General features: G+C 39.0%; 1 protein-coding gene across 1 annotated transcript in view; it reads left to right on the top strand.

Annotated features, from left to right (window-relative positions):
- LOC136877490 (KICSTOR complex protein ITFG2) overlaps positions 1-3,056 on the top strand; it is a 126,709-nt gene extending 123,653 nt beyond the window's left edge. Inside the window, exon 5 of the mRNA XM_067151584.2 lies at positions 2,829-3,056. Within this exon, the coding sequence (XP_067007685.2) occupies positions 2,829-2,978 (150 nt within the window). The 3' untranslated portion in view covers positions 2,979-3,056. The remainder of the gene's footprint in view (positions 1-2,828) is intronic.
- The last annotated feature ends 9,410 nt before the right edge of the window (positions 3,057-12,466 follow it).

Raw genomic sequence — 12,466 nt, 5'->3', positions numbered from 1 at the left:
TAATAAATATGATGATTAGGATAAATTAAAGAAAATGAAATTAAACCACCATATAGGTTATACAGACTCTACGTACATGATTACTTTCGTTGGGAGCTCCTCAACATAATTGATTCTTTTACGTCCATGAAACTTTAAATAACTGTATCAAGAAGGTTAAATTAATTACATCATTACAAATTAAAATTGAAACCCTAAGTTGATTGAACATTACATCGTTACGATGACGACCTGGTTCTTAAATTTTTCTCTAATCTCAAATTTCCGAAAGATTGAATACAGAATTTTTCACACATAGTAACACCGAAAAGTCTCCATGTCTCTTAACACCATGAAATAGTAGATTTCGTTGGCTAGGATAACCCAGTAGTAAAGCGGTTTGAAGTATACTCACAAATTCGAAGAATAACAACAGATTAAACAAAAAACAAACCAAATCTTCGGGCCCTATGCCCCAGATGGATAATCCATCATCCAGGATCAAGTCCCAACACCATCTTCACGTCCTTGAGTGATTAATTTTATCCTTTAATGCACAACCAGAGCGTAGCGTGCAATGTCTCTGCTTCGATGTAATAATTACAAAAAACAACTGCCTTCCTCCTACATTGTCGTGTTACAGTTCATCGCATAGCAAGCTCATCTTCTCGCGGCTAGAGAGCAGCACCTACTAGCCGCCTCAGAAATCTAGTACCAGGTCGGCCGCTAGAAAGCGTACCATCACCGAATCGGAGGAAAAGGCAATACAATCTCCATGTTCAAACTCACCGTAACGCTGACAATTATATGAAAGCATAAATGAGTCGCAAAATACATCGTATCATGCAAGAGTAATTCAAAATCCATTATACACAGTGTGCATTTCCTCAGAGAGGAATAATCCAGAGTCTGACTCACAAAAGAACACTATGTAGCGTCTTCCACCAACTGCTCATCAAGAACTTTTAATTGCCGAGTAATGCACTCGTCATGACTCCATAATGGTACAGTAATGCAACCATGAAGAACTCGTACAGCAAAGATTTTGTAATAGTAATCATCGTCAACAGCAACCACAATGGTCATGAACATTAATAGTAATCAACTCGTTGCACACGCACACACGTATATATAGGCTTGCTCCACGTGGCTGTCATGTCTGAAAAAGTCCACTGGAAACAATGCTAATACTAAGACATCTTCAAGCGTCACTCAGTCAATGCAAGCTCATTCAAACTCTGAGCTTACGGATTGGTTACCAAGTTGCCGATCGGCAAATAACATTGATGAATTACCATCTTCAGCATACACCTCCTGGCCGTACCTCCGGGTTTCTAAACCACTTATTGCATAATCTTCAGTGCTAGGCCATGTGCACAGACTCACCCAAAGAGAAATTTATACAAAATATAATGATGCACATATGCAATATTCCCTAACTACAAATTCTTCTTGCAATATTATGTTCTTATATCTTAATTTAACAAATTCACATGATATTCACTACTTTATATTACAAAGTATTCACGAAAATATCCTAACCTAAATCGGGAGATCGTCATTTACAAACATTTCCAAACCTGAAATCGGGGATTGTACTCTTGTACGGTTACAGTTTTCATGCACTGTGAGGCGAGTTTCTTATCTCTTGTCTGAAAGTGACACAGTTCCCATCCGTTGTCTGATGTAGTAATTTCTGATGTTGAGTTTTGTATGTGCTAACGATCAACACAGACCTTTCATTTCCATTCCATGGAGGGCTTGTGCACATTTTTGTGGCTAGTCAGCATTCTGAACATTGCAACAGGTTGAAGAATGGATTGTTTTATACTTTCCTCTGGAATGAACAGGTAGTTTCTTGTTGCAGAAAACTAGTGACTTGCCACCATTTCAACCACCCTGAGTTTACTTGTGCTCGACCATCAAGAATCTTTCATCACCTGAGCTGATGTAGGAACCAAAGTATTTAAATTGGGTAGTTTTGAGATCTTGGCTTTTCACCTTCATGGTATGATCCATTTGTGGGTCACATTCAAGGTAATCAGTTTGTTAATGTTGAACCACTGACCATTTTCACGCAAATGCTAATTCCAGTACAGTATCCTTTCTTCTAAGCATTGATGGGATTTATTTTGAGTAATGGAAAAGGGGAAGATAACGAATAAGTTTTCCAAATATTGATATAAGACAGGAAGATAGGTGAAAATGAAAAATAAAAAAATAAAATAAACACTCACAGAGGCTAATGCGGAGTGGAAACAACAGAAAAGAGAGACGAGGATGAACATGTCTGTCATTGTTTCTAGAATTCCTAACCCCTTTCCTAGTTTCCTGTTTAGTAGATTAGATTACTAGATTTTCTTGTTTTGTATCCTATTCACTTAATTGAGCACATTTCTTAATATTTGTTTAGCCCTTTAATTAATATAATAATAAAAACTATTACCAGTCACAAGTTTTATTAAACAGTTATTATTACATTCACAATCACTGACAAGCCCTACATAAAAACATGGTTATATTTAAAATTAATGAATGGCTAATATTCGAGTTACCGAGCTCGATAGTTGCAGTCGTTTAAGTGCGGCCAGTGCCCAGTATTCGGGAGATAGTGGGTTCGAGCCCCACTGTCGGCAGCCTTGAAGATGGTTTTCCTTGGTTTCCCATTTTCATACCAGGCAAATGCTGGGGCTGTACCTTAATTAAGGCCACGGCCACTTCCTTCCCACTCCTAGCCCCTTCCTGTCCCATCGTCGCCATAAGACCCATCTGTGTCAGTGCGACGTGAAGCAACTAGCAAAAATAATAATAATTTGAGATATTGTGATAAAAGATAATTTTGTTTGCAGGTCTATATATACTATGATGTGAAAATCCCCAGTATGGTTGCTCGGAGTTCAGGACCACGACTTGACGTTGGATTGCCTAATCAAACTGAAGAGGACAAGAAACGTGCCCGCCGCTTGACTGAATGGTGTTTATATGGGAAAAGAACGTAGGAGCAGTGGAAATTATGCTTTTCTTATGCTCTAAAATTTGTAGTTTTTACATGTGTGTTCATTAAAAATGTATGCGGATGATTGTTGTTCTTATTCTTCTTTTTCTGATGTTATCTCCTTACAGAAGGTTGGCAGTCCTCGTGGAGTAATTTTTCCTATTTTGTATTTCCTGTTCAGAGCTTTTGTTTAGTGAATGTCAAACCACTGTTTGGAGGTTCCGTGCCCAGGATTATCTTCTCTGTCCACATCCATATTTCCTTTCTGTTTTACGCTTGTTGTATCAGGCTGTATTTGTCATTTCAAAATATGTGAGTGAAATAAGAGGCTTTCCTGTGTTGTGCAAAAATTATGATTTTGCATGATTTCTTGAACATACTGCTATACATTCACATTTCAAAGGCCTGCAGCCAATTACTTTTAAGATAATACCCGTCTCCCATAATCTCGCGAACCACAGATCAGGGAGAGGGTATTGTTTATTGTAATCTTTTTTATTTTGATATATGCAGTGTACAAAAGTTGATATGCTTTAGCATAATTATGAACCACAAACAAAAAAATCGGAAATAAAGCAATGTCCAGAAAACATAAACCAATACTAACACAAAATGATTTAGGAATTGAACAGAGAAATAATAGACTGCAATGAATGTTAGAAACATTAAGTTAATAAATGAAACTTTAAAACTCAAAACACAAACAAAAAAGAAAACACGATACAATTTAAATAGAATAAGACTGTTCATTATTTATATGCTATAAATAATCTACGTACCTAATTAGTCTAGGCTTCAACAAAGTTATATTGTCTAGATTACCTTAGGCACAATTCTGTCACTAACTAGCATGCATCAATTCTTACATCTATCAATCTATATGTTAGCTCAATACCTACAAGTCAAGTTCTTATTCAATCATATTCCCACTTTAAATTCTTGTTTGACAAATAAACAATTAATGCAATTTTATTTCAGATATTCTGCACCATCCTTTCCTCCCACCCGCATGTCAACACAAATCCGTGGAAGCTTTATGATGCATTGAAGTCAGCTACCAGAATGTAAGGCGCATGCATCAGAAATTTTATGCCAATCCAGACAGACAATCTCAACACAGTTTCATATTAAGACATGTTACAGTTTCTATCCCACAACGTAACAGATCAAGAAGCGGAAATAGTGATTATTGCAGAAATAAGGTAACGACTAAATATTTCATGCCATGCTTGAAAAGTGATCGATTTGAAAATATACTAGTTTGCAAGCAGCTGTTTATAAAAACGTTGTGCATATCAAGGGATAGGGTGCAAGAATTGTGTCGAAATTTTTTGGAAAAGGATGACATTCTTCCCGAGCGAAGAGGTGGTGACAGGAGGACCGCTAAGTTTTTTGACAGACAAGCAGAGGAAACATTTAGAGTGTCTATACAAGTCCTCGAAACGCATTATTGTCGTAGCAAAACTACAACCGGCAATATTTGCGAAGTGAACTGAGCATCAGAGCTCTCGGGGTACAATACAATGATAAGCATGAACCAGACTTTCGTGTAAAATATGAATTTACAGGGTGAGTTGGCCGTGCGGTTAAGAGCGTGCAGCTGTGAGCTTGCATACGGGAGATATTGGGTTCGAACCCCACTGTCAGCAGCCCTGAAGATGGTTTTCCGCGGTTTCCCATTTTCACGTCAGGTAAATGCTGCGCCTGTACCTTAATTAAGGCCACGGCCGCTTCCTTCCCATTCCTAGGCTTTCCTATTCCATCATCGCCGTAAAACCAATCTGTATCAGTGCGACGTAAAACAAAAAGCAATATATATATATATATATATATATATATATATATATATATATATGAATTTTTTCGGCAAAGCTTTGTTAGTGATTACAATCTAGGCTTCGGCTCACCAGCTACAGACGTTTGTTCTCAGTGCTCGTCTCTTAAGGAACGTATACAGAACTGCCAAGACACCGTGAAGAAGCAAGATTTGCAAACATACATACAAAAAAAGCCTATGCGTTTTATGATCAGCTACGGTTCAGCTAACGAAGGTGAATGTGTTTTAAGTTTTAACTGCCAAAACAATCAAGCCATACCAAAGACTGCTGATCAGGCAGCATACTATTTACACCAGCTATACATGTATAATGTAACTACACTGACTGACAGAGCAAATGCAACACCAAGAAGGAGTGGTCAGAACTTTATGACAATTGCAGGGTAGACTGACGTACCTGAGGTATGCTCATGATGTGAAATGCGCCGCTGTGCTGCGCACGTAGCGAACGATAAATAGGACATGGCGTTGGCGAATGGCCCACTTCGTACCGTGATTTCTCAGCCGACAGTCATTGTAGAACGTGTTGTCGTGTGCCACAGGACACGTGTATAGCTAAGAATGCCAGGCCGCCGTCAACGGAGGGATTTCCAGCAGACAGACGACTTTACGAGGGGTATGGTGATCGGGCTGAGAAGGGCAGGTTGGTCGCTTCGTCAAATCGCAGCCGATAGCCATAGGGATGTGTCCACGGTGCAGCGCCTGTGGCGAAGATGGTTGGCGCAGGGACATGTGGCACGTGCGAGGGGTCCAGGCGCAGCCCGAGTGACGTCAGCACGCGAGGATCGGCGCAGCCCCGAACGCCACGTCAACCGCCATTCTTCAGCATGTGTAAGACACCCTGGCTGTTCCAATATCGACCAGAACAATTTCCCGTCGATTGGTTGAAGGAGGCCTGCACTCCCGGCGTCCGCTCAGAAGACTACCATTGACTACACAGCATAGACGTGCACGCCTGGCATGGTGCCGGGCTAGAGCGACTTGGATGAGAGAATCGCGGAACGTCGTGTTCTCCGATGAGTCACGCTTCTGTTCTGTCAGTGATAGTCACCGCAGATGAGTGTGGCGTCGGCGTGGAGAAAGGTCAAATCCGGCAGTAACTGTGGAGCGCCCTACCGCTAGACAACGCGGCATCATGGTTTGGGCGGCTATGGCGTATGATTCCACGTCACCTCTAGTGCGTATTCAAGGCACGTTAAATGCCCACCGCTACGTGCAGCATGTGCTGCGGCCGGTGGCACTCCAGTACCTTCAGGGGCTGCCCAATGCTCTGTTTCAGCAGGATAATGCCCGCCCACACACTGCTCGCATCTCCCAACAGGCTCTACGAGGTGTACAGATGCTTCCGTGGCCAGCGTACTCTCCGGATCTCTCACCAATCGAACACGTGTGGGATCTCATTGGACGCCGTTTGCAAACTCTGCCCCAGCCTCGTACGGACGACCAACTGTGGCAAATGGTTGACAGAGAACGGAGAACCATCCCTCAGGACACCATCCGCACTCTTATTGACTCTGTACCTCGACGTGTTTCTGCGTGCATCGCCGCTCGCGGTGGTCGTACATCCTACTGAGTCGATGCCGTGCGCATTGTGTAACCTGCATATCGGTTTGAAATAAATATCAATTATTCGTCCGTGCCGTCTCTGTTTTTTCCCCAACTTTCATCTCTTTCGAACCACTCCTTGGTGTTGCATTTGCTCTGTCAGTCAGTGTATATGTGAGGGATCATCAAGAGACACTCAAGGTAAGGAGAGAACCTTTTCTTATATTTGGCTTGAAAATGACTACCATAAAGGTGCAAATCAAGTAGTTTCTGCATTATACCATAGTCTGGTAGCAACAGATCTTACAGGAGACGATTCATTCAGACTGGTTGCAGGTGGTTGTGTTGGCCAAAACAAGAATAAATTCATGATTGGTATGTTAGGCAAATTACTGAGTCAAGATGTGCCCCAGTGACAGTAAAGAAAATTACAATAGTGTTTCCTATAGTATGCCACTTCTATATACCTCCAGACGGGATTTTTGGGCGAGTGGAGGCTGATATATAAAAAGCATACAACATAGTTAACTGACAAAGATTATCTGAAGATTTTTGAATCTCATGCGACTGTCATTTGTTTGGGAGACCAAACGTATCCAGTGCAAGACTAGAAGAGTGCTGTTTCAAAAGTAGTTAAAAGAACCCGCTCAATGGCATTTCAAGTTGCAACCTTCGAAAAGGGTTATCAAGAAAACAAAGCAAGGAAGCTGTGTTGTGCAAGGTGAAATAAATTACAACAGTGATTTTGGAGAGGCCAAAGGTATTATGAAACGTGGAACAGTATATATGAATATTGTTCCTAATATCATGGAAAGAGGTATATCCCAAAAAAAATTGCCTATTTAAAAACATTGTCCAAACATTTCAAAGAAAACTGGAAGCAAAATGACAAACTATACTTTTTAAGAAATTGTTTGAACAACAAGAAACCTTACATGAGGCAGATGATGACATGGAATCTGATTTTGGGGACTTCATTGAAGAACATGAGGGACTGGTGTTGTGAGATGTGTGAATTTGCAAGAAACAAGTGAAAATTAATTTTATGTACTAATGTATATGTAATTTGAGTTGAATACTGTAAACATATTCATACAATTATATTTTGATTAAGATATGTGTTGTTTTCATTTCCTAGCACTTGATAACTCAACAGTTCCAAAAATTGTTACATCCATTATACTGTTGCAAATCATGTTATGTCCGAACTATTTTATATAAAATCTCGGAATATATGAGTCAAAGATTTGTTGGCATCTGGTGACAGACAGGAACCATATCTTGCTGTTAATTGGTTAAGGGGATATGGAATCTCCTATCTTCACAATGTTAATTTATAGGAACATTTTCTTGGGAACCATGTTAGGTACATAACCCAAATTTTGACTCTGTATAGGAACAGCTATTCTATGTATAGTGAAACGATAATATATTTAATACAGGAATATTGGGGGAAATGTAATTTTTTTACCTAAGAATTTTTTCATCACTGTTTTTTCAATATATTATGAATAATAAATTTTTGAAGAAACTACAGATCTACATAAAATTGTTTCCATATATGTAAAATATTTACGTAAACATATCCTGAAAGTTTCTTGTGTTTTAGGTTGAGCAGAAGCTGAGAAAATGTTCCCTGAATGCAAAAAAGTAAATTTTCAGGAAATTGAGTTTAAAGCTAAACATTCCTGCTCCATAGTTTGCAACATCTTCACCACATCTGAAGGCATCCTGCAGTCTTCTTTTGGCACTCCTAATGGTCTGTCTTGATTTTTAGCTACGTAGTTGTCAACATTATCACATGTGGATTTGGCCTTGTTCAATGACCGATGCCCTTCCTGACGCCAACCCTATATGGAGTGAAGTAATCACTATTGTGTGTTTCTGTGATGGTTGGTAGTGTAGTATGTATGGTTTAAAACATCGCTTTCCAATGTGACATGTATGCAGTGTGAGACGTATTGGTAGTATTGAGAGAGGTATTATAAGTTTCCCTATTGGTCAGCATGCATTCAATGTTTGCTTGTCTCCACTTATTTTTCTTTGAAGTTACTCTTCGTGTACATGCATCACATGTAAGCTGTGTTTTCAAAAGTATCATTGTTGAGTTCGTAGTTAAAATGTCAAGGGTTAGTGGAAGATTATTTTTAAAAAAACCATACGCATTGTCAACATTCATAAAATTTTGAAAGATAGCCATCCTTGACATATGGCGAACAAAATGATGCCACGCCACTTCTGAGAAATATCTAAATTTAACACATTTAGAATTGTGATAGAGCAATGTTCAATATACAGTTTTAAAGGGGAGGTTACAGGGAATAAATATTGTTAATAATTTGTTTTTGAAAAATTGAACAAAAATCTGATTATATATCCCCTTAAAGACTCATCCTTCTAACACTAGTCATAAGGAAATGAGAGATTTTCCTGGTTTCTGAAAAATCTGTTATCATGGACAAAACAAGTTTTGCAATTGGACGCCTCAAGTTATTTCTCCACATTCCCTTAACGATGTTGAAAAATATAGCAATTCTTCCCGGGTGCATCCACTCTCTCTTCAATAACTTTACAACGGTATCCAATCGAGTTTCATTGTCAGTTTTCCTCCTATCCTCCTCATCCATAAATTTCTTCCTTATTTCCATTGTCTCTAAACAATATTTTATAAGGTGTGCCCATCCCATTTCTTTAGAACATAACAAACATGTGTTATTCTAAATCTGTCTATATGCTTTGTGTATATTCCCATTAACCACCATATTATTCCCCTCATTTCCCTTTTTGTTATATTATCTACATTTATCCTCATTCTACCAATTGTAACATATAGACTAGAAACGCTGGTAACTAATAAGAGACGAGATAGTAAGATCCAGGCAGCAGAAATTAAATTTTTAAGAACATCGGTTAAAAAGACGAGAAGAGATAAATCCAAAATATTAAAATCAGAGAAGAGCTAAATATAGAACCGTTAGTACAGAACACACAAAAAGCAAGACTGAGATGGTTCGGACATGTAAAAATAATGGGAAAGGAACGGGTAGCAAGAAAGGAATTAGAAAGAGAAGTTAAGGGGAAGAGACCAGTTGGAAGACCGAGAAGAAGGTGGATGGATCAGATTTGAAAGGACATTAGAGAAGCTGGATTGGATGTAATGGAGCAGGAAAAGTGGAAGGACAGAAAGGAGTGGAGGAGGCTTGTTAACCACACCTGAGTGACTGGAGTGGGACATTGATGATGATGGTAATTATCCCAATTACATTACAAAATTCTGCTTCATCGCCATTAGACCTATCTGTGTCTGTACGACATAAAATAACAAGCAAAAAATAAATAAAAATCTGCCAATGACCTTTTATTTTTACACTGTCAAGCACTTCATTGCTTTTCAATGTCCTTAACTCTTAGGACTGTCTTTTTACATATTCTTTGCTGCTCTAAGCAATCCCTTTCCCAGTAGTACCCTATGCCTACCGTTTCCAAAATGTTCCTTACCCCGTCCACCCAGTATCCTTAGTTCTGATATTTCATTTGGTGTTGGTAAGCTATCTGTAACACTTCACCTCCTGCTCCCAACTTCAATCTTAATAATTAATTACCTTTTTAAATCTATATATCCCTGTAGACTTACATCTTTGCACATCATTCTTACGCCGCAATTGGGTAGTGCCATTATTAATTTGGCAAATTTACTTGTGATTACTTCAAGTGTAGAAACTTTTTATTCAACTCGCCAGATCTCTGCTCCGTACAATTTATCTACTGCATTAATATATTTTTATGCACCCTGTAATCAGTGTTTGGCATCTTTTTGTTTTACATATTAATAGCGGTCAGTGAATCCATACCCCGCAGTTTTGTTCTTTTTATTTCTGACCATTTCCTATTTCCACTTATTATCCTACCCAGGTACTCTATTATCTTGACAACTTCTAATTTTGCCTCACCTATCCACCATTTTTCGTTCTTTGATAATTTATAGCCATTTTTACACACCATACACTTTGGTTTCTGTTTATTCATTTTTAAATTCCAATCTTTGTGCAGTAATTTATCACTTCATTTATACTACACTGCATACTCATAGAAGTCAGTGTAAGTAGGAGGATGTCATCTGCAAAAATGAGACCCGGAGTAGACTGATTCTCAAGACTTGGGTAAACCCCTGACGTAAAGCCTTTCGATTGAAATATATCATTTATGAATAGCAAAAACGGTATAGGAGACAACTTATATCCTGTTTCAGCCCTACTTTGGAGAGTATCTTCCCAATTTCTTTACCATTCTTCACTTTAATTGAGCACTTAACTTCTGACTATGCCTTTCACTGCTCTGATCATCTTGTGTGACATCTCTATTCTTCCCACCTTTGCCACAACAGCCCATGACTGGAGTCCCTCCAATATCGAGCTCTCCTCCGCCCATTTCATAATCATTTTCGCCAGCACCCCTGTGTATATTTAATATAAAGTATCTAGCAATGTTATGCCTCTGTAACTATTTGGGTTTGATTTCTCTCCTTTCTTCTTTAAATTGGGCAAATCACTCTCTCTTGCCAAGATTTTGGAAATTCTACCCCTTCAAATATTATACTAAATAATTTAACAATGCTTTCTAGCATATGTCCGTTCTTTGCCACTTGTTTCCAAAATTTGTTTGATACCCTCGAAATAGCTCCTGCTTTCGCTTTCTTAGCTTTCTGTAACACCTCTCTTACTTCTACCGATATTTCCTTATCTAACGAAGGCACAGTATGTCCCAATCCTCCTGATTGTCCACTCCCTTCTATTTTTGGTCTCCATCTGTCTTCACCACCTAATAATTTATTATAGTACTCCACCCAGTCGGCATGACTTACATCAGTTTGCCGAGCAGCTTCCTGCTTGCCACGTAACCACCTAATCGTACTCCATACTTTCCTACTTTCATTGTGTTTAGAATTTCTATTCAGTTCAGCAACCCTTTGCCGCTGCCATTCAAATTTTGCTATACACAACAATTCTCTATATTCTTTCCTCTTAGTGCAGAATTTCATTCTCTAATTGCCCCCCCCCCCCATTTCCTGTACGCCTTTAGTGCTTTCATTACTTCAAACTTTTTATGTCTACTGTCATGATTGTACCACCCTTTCTCCATTTTCCTCTTCACCTCCTTAACCCGCATCTTCTCTCCCGCCACCTTAATGTTGTGCTCTAATAACACTGGGTAACATCATTTTCGGGCTTTACATGAAAATGTGTGTATTTAGATCACTTTTTAGAGCTGTGTACACATATGGTATCAGATTTCCTGCAACACCCACAGTTTTTATGTAATTACGTAGTTTTCCTCTTCTTTAAATTCGCGCGTAGCAATGTGCACTTATCGATAAAATATGTACATTAGAGTAATCTAAAACAATCAATTGCGGTAAAATCGATAGTCTGATGTCTATGTTTACAGAGGAACACTGCAACTGGTTTAGTTTCGTTTGGAAACGTGCTCTAAATAGCTATTTAATACATATTACAAGTGCAAATCAGTCTCCAAATGGCGAGTTCCTCAAGACGACAGTGTGTAAACAATCCCAACTCCGTTTGTTTCATTTGCGGCTCATTGACTTTGAAATCGAGAAGAGAGAACATAACCTCATTCGTAAAGAAAGCTTACCTGGCAGATTTCGGTGTCAGGTTAGGCGCAGCGTGTCATACGTGTGTTACGGGATTAAGAAAATGGACTCACGGGAAGCAGAAGTCTTTACCTTTTGGAATTCCGATGGTGTGGAGAGAGCAAACAAATCACACCGATGATTGTTATTTTTGTATGGTAAAAGTTGAAGGCCATAACAAGAAAAGTATTAAAAGCATTGCATATCCAAACCTGAAATCAGCAATCAGACCTGTACCACATGGACCTGACATTCCTGTGCGTAGCCCACCAGCAACCTTATAATCATCATCGTCATCATCACCATCGTCTGGTTCTAGTGACAGCAATGAAATATTGATAACCACAGAAGAGCTACAACCAGAGTTGTTTACTCAATGTGAACTAAACGACTTGGTAAGAAATCTGGGTCTCTCAAAGGAGCTGTCACAAATGCTGGGTTCTCGTTTAAAGGAGAAAAG

Source organism: Anabrus simplex, chromosome 7 (assembly GCF_040414725.1).
Source record: "Anabrus simplex isolate iqAnaSimp1 chromosome 7, ASM4041472v1, whole genome shotgun sequence".
Classification (NCBI taxonomy): Eukaryota; Metazoa; Arthropoda; class Insecta; order Orthoptera; family Tettigoniidae; genus Anabrus; species Anabrus simplex.
This window is presented reverse-complemented; position numbering and strand designations above follow the sequence as displayed.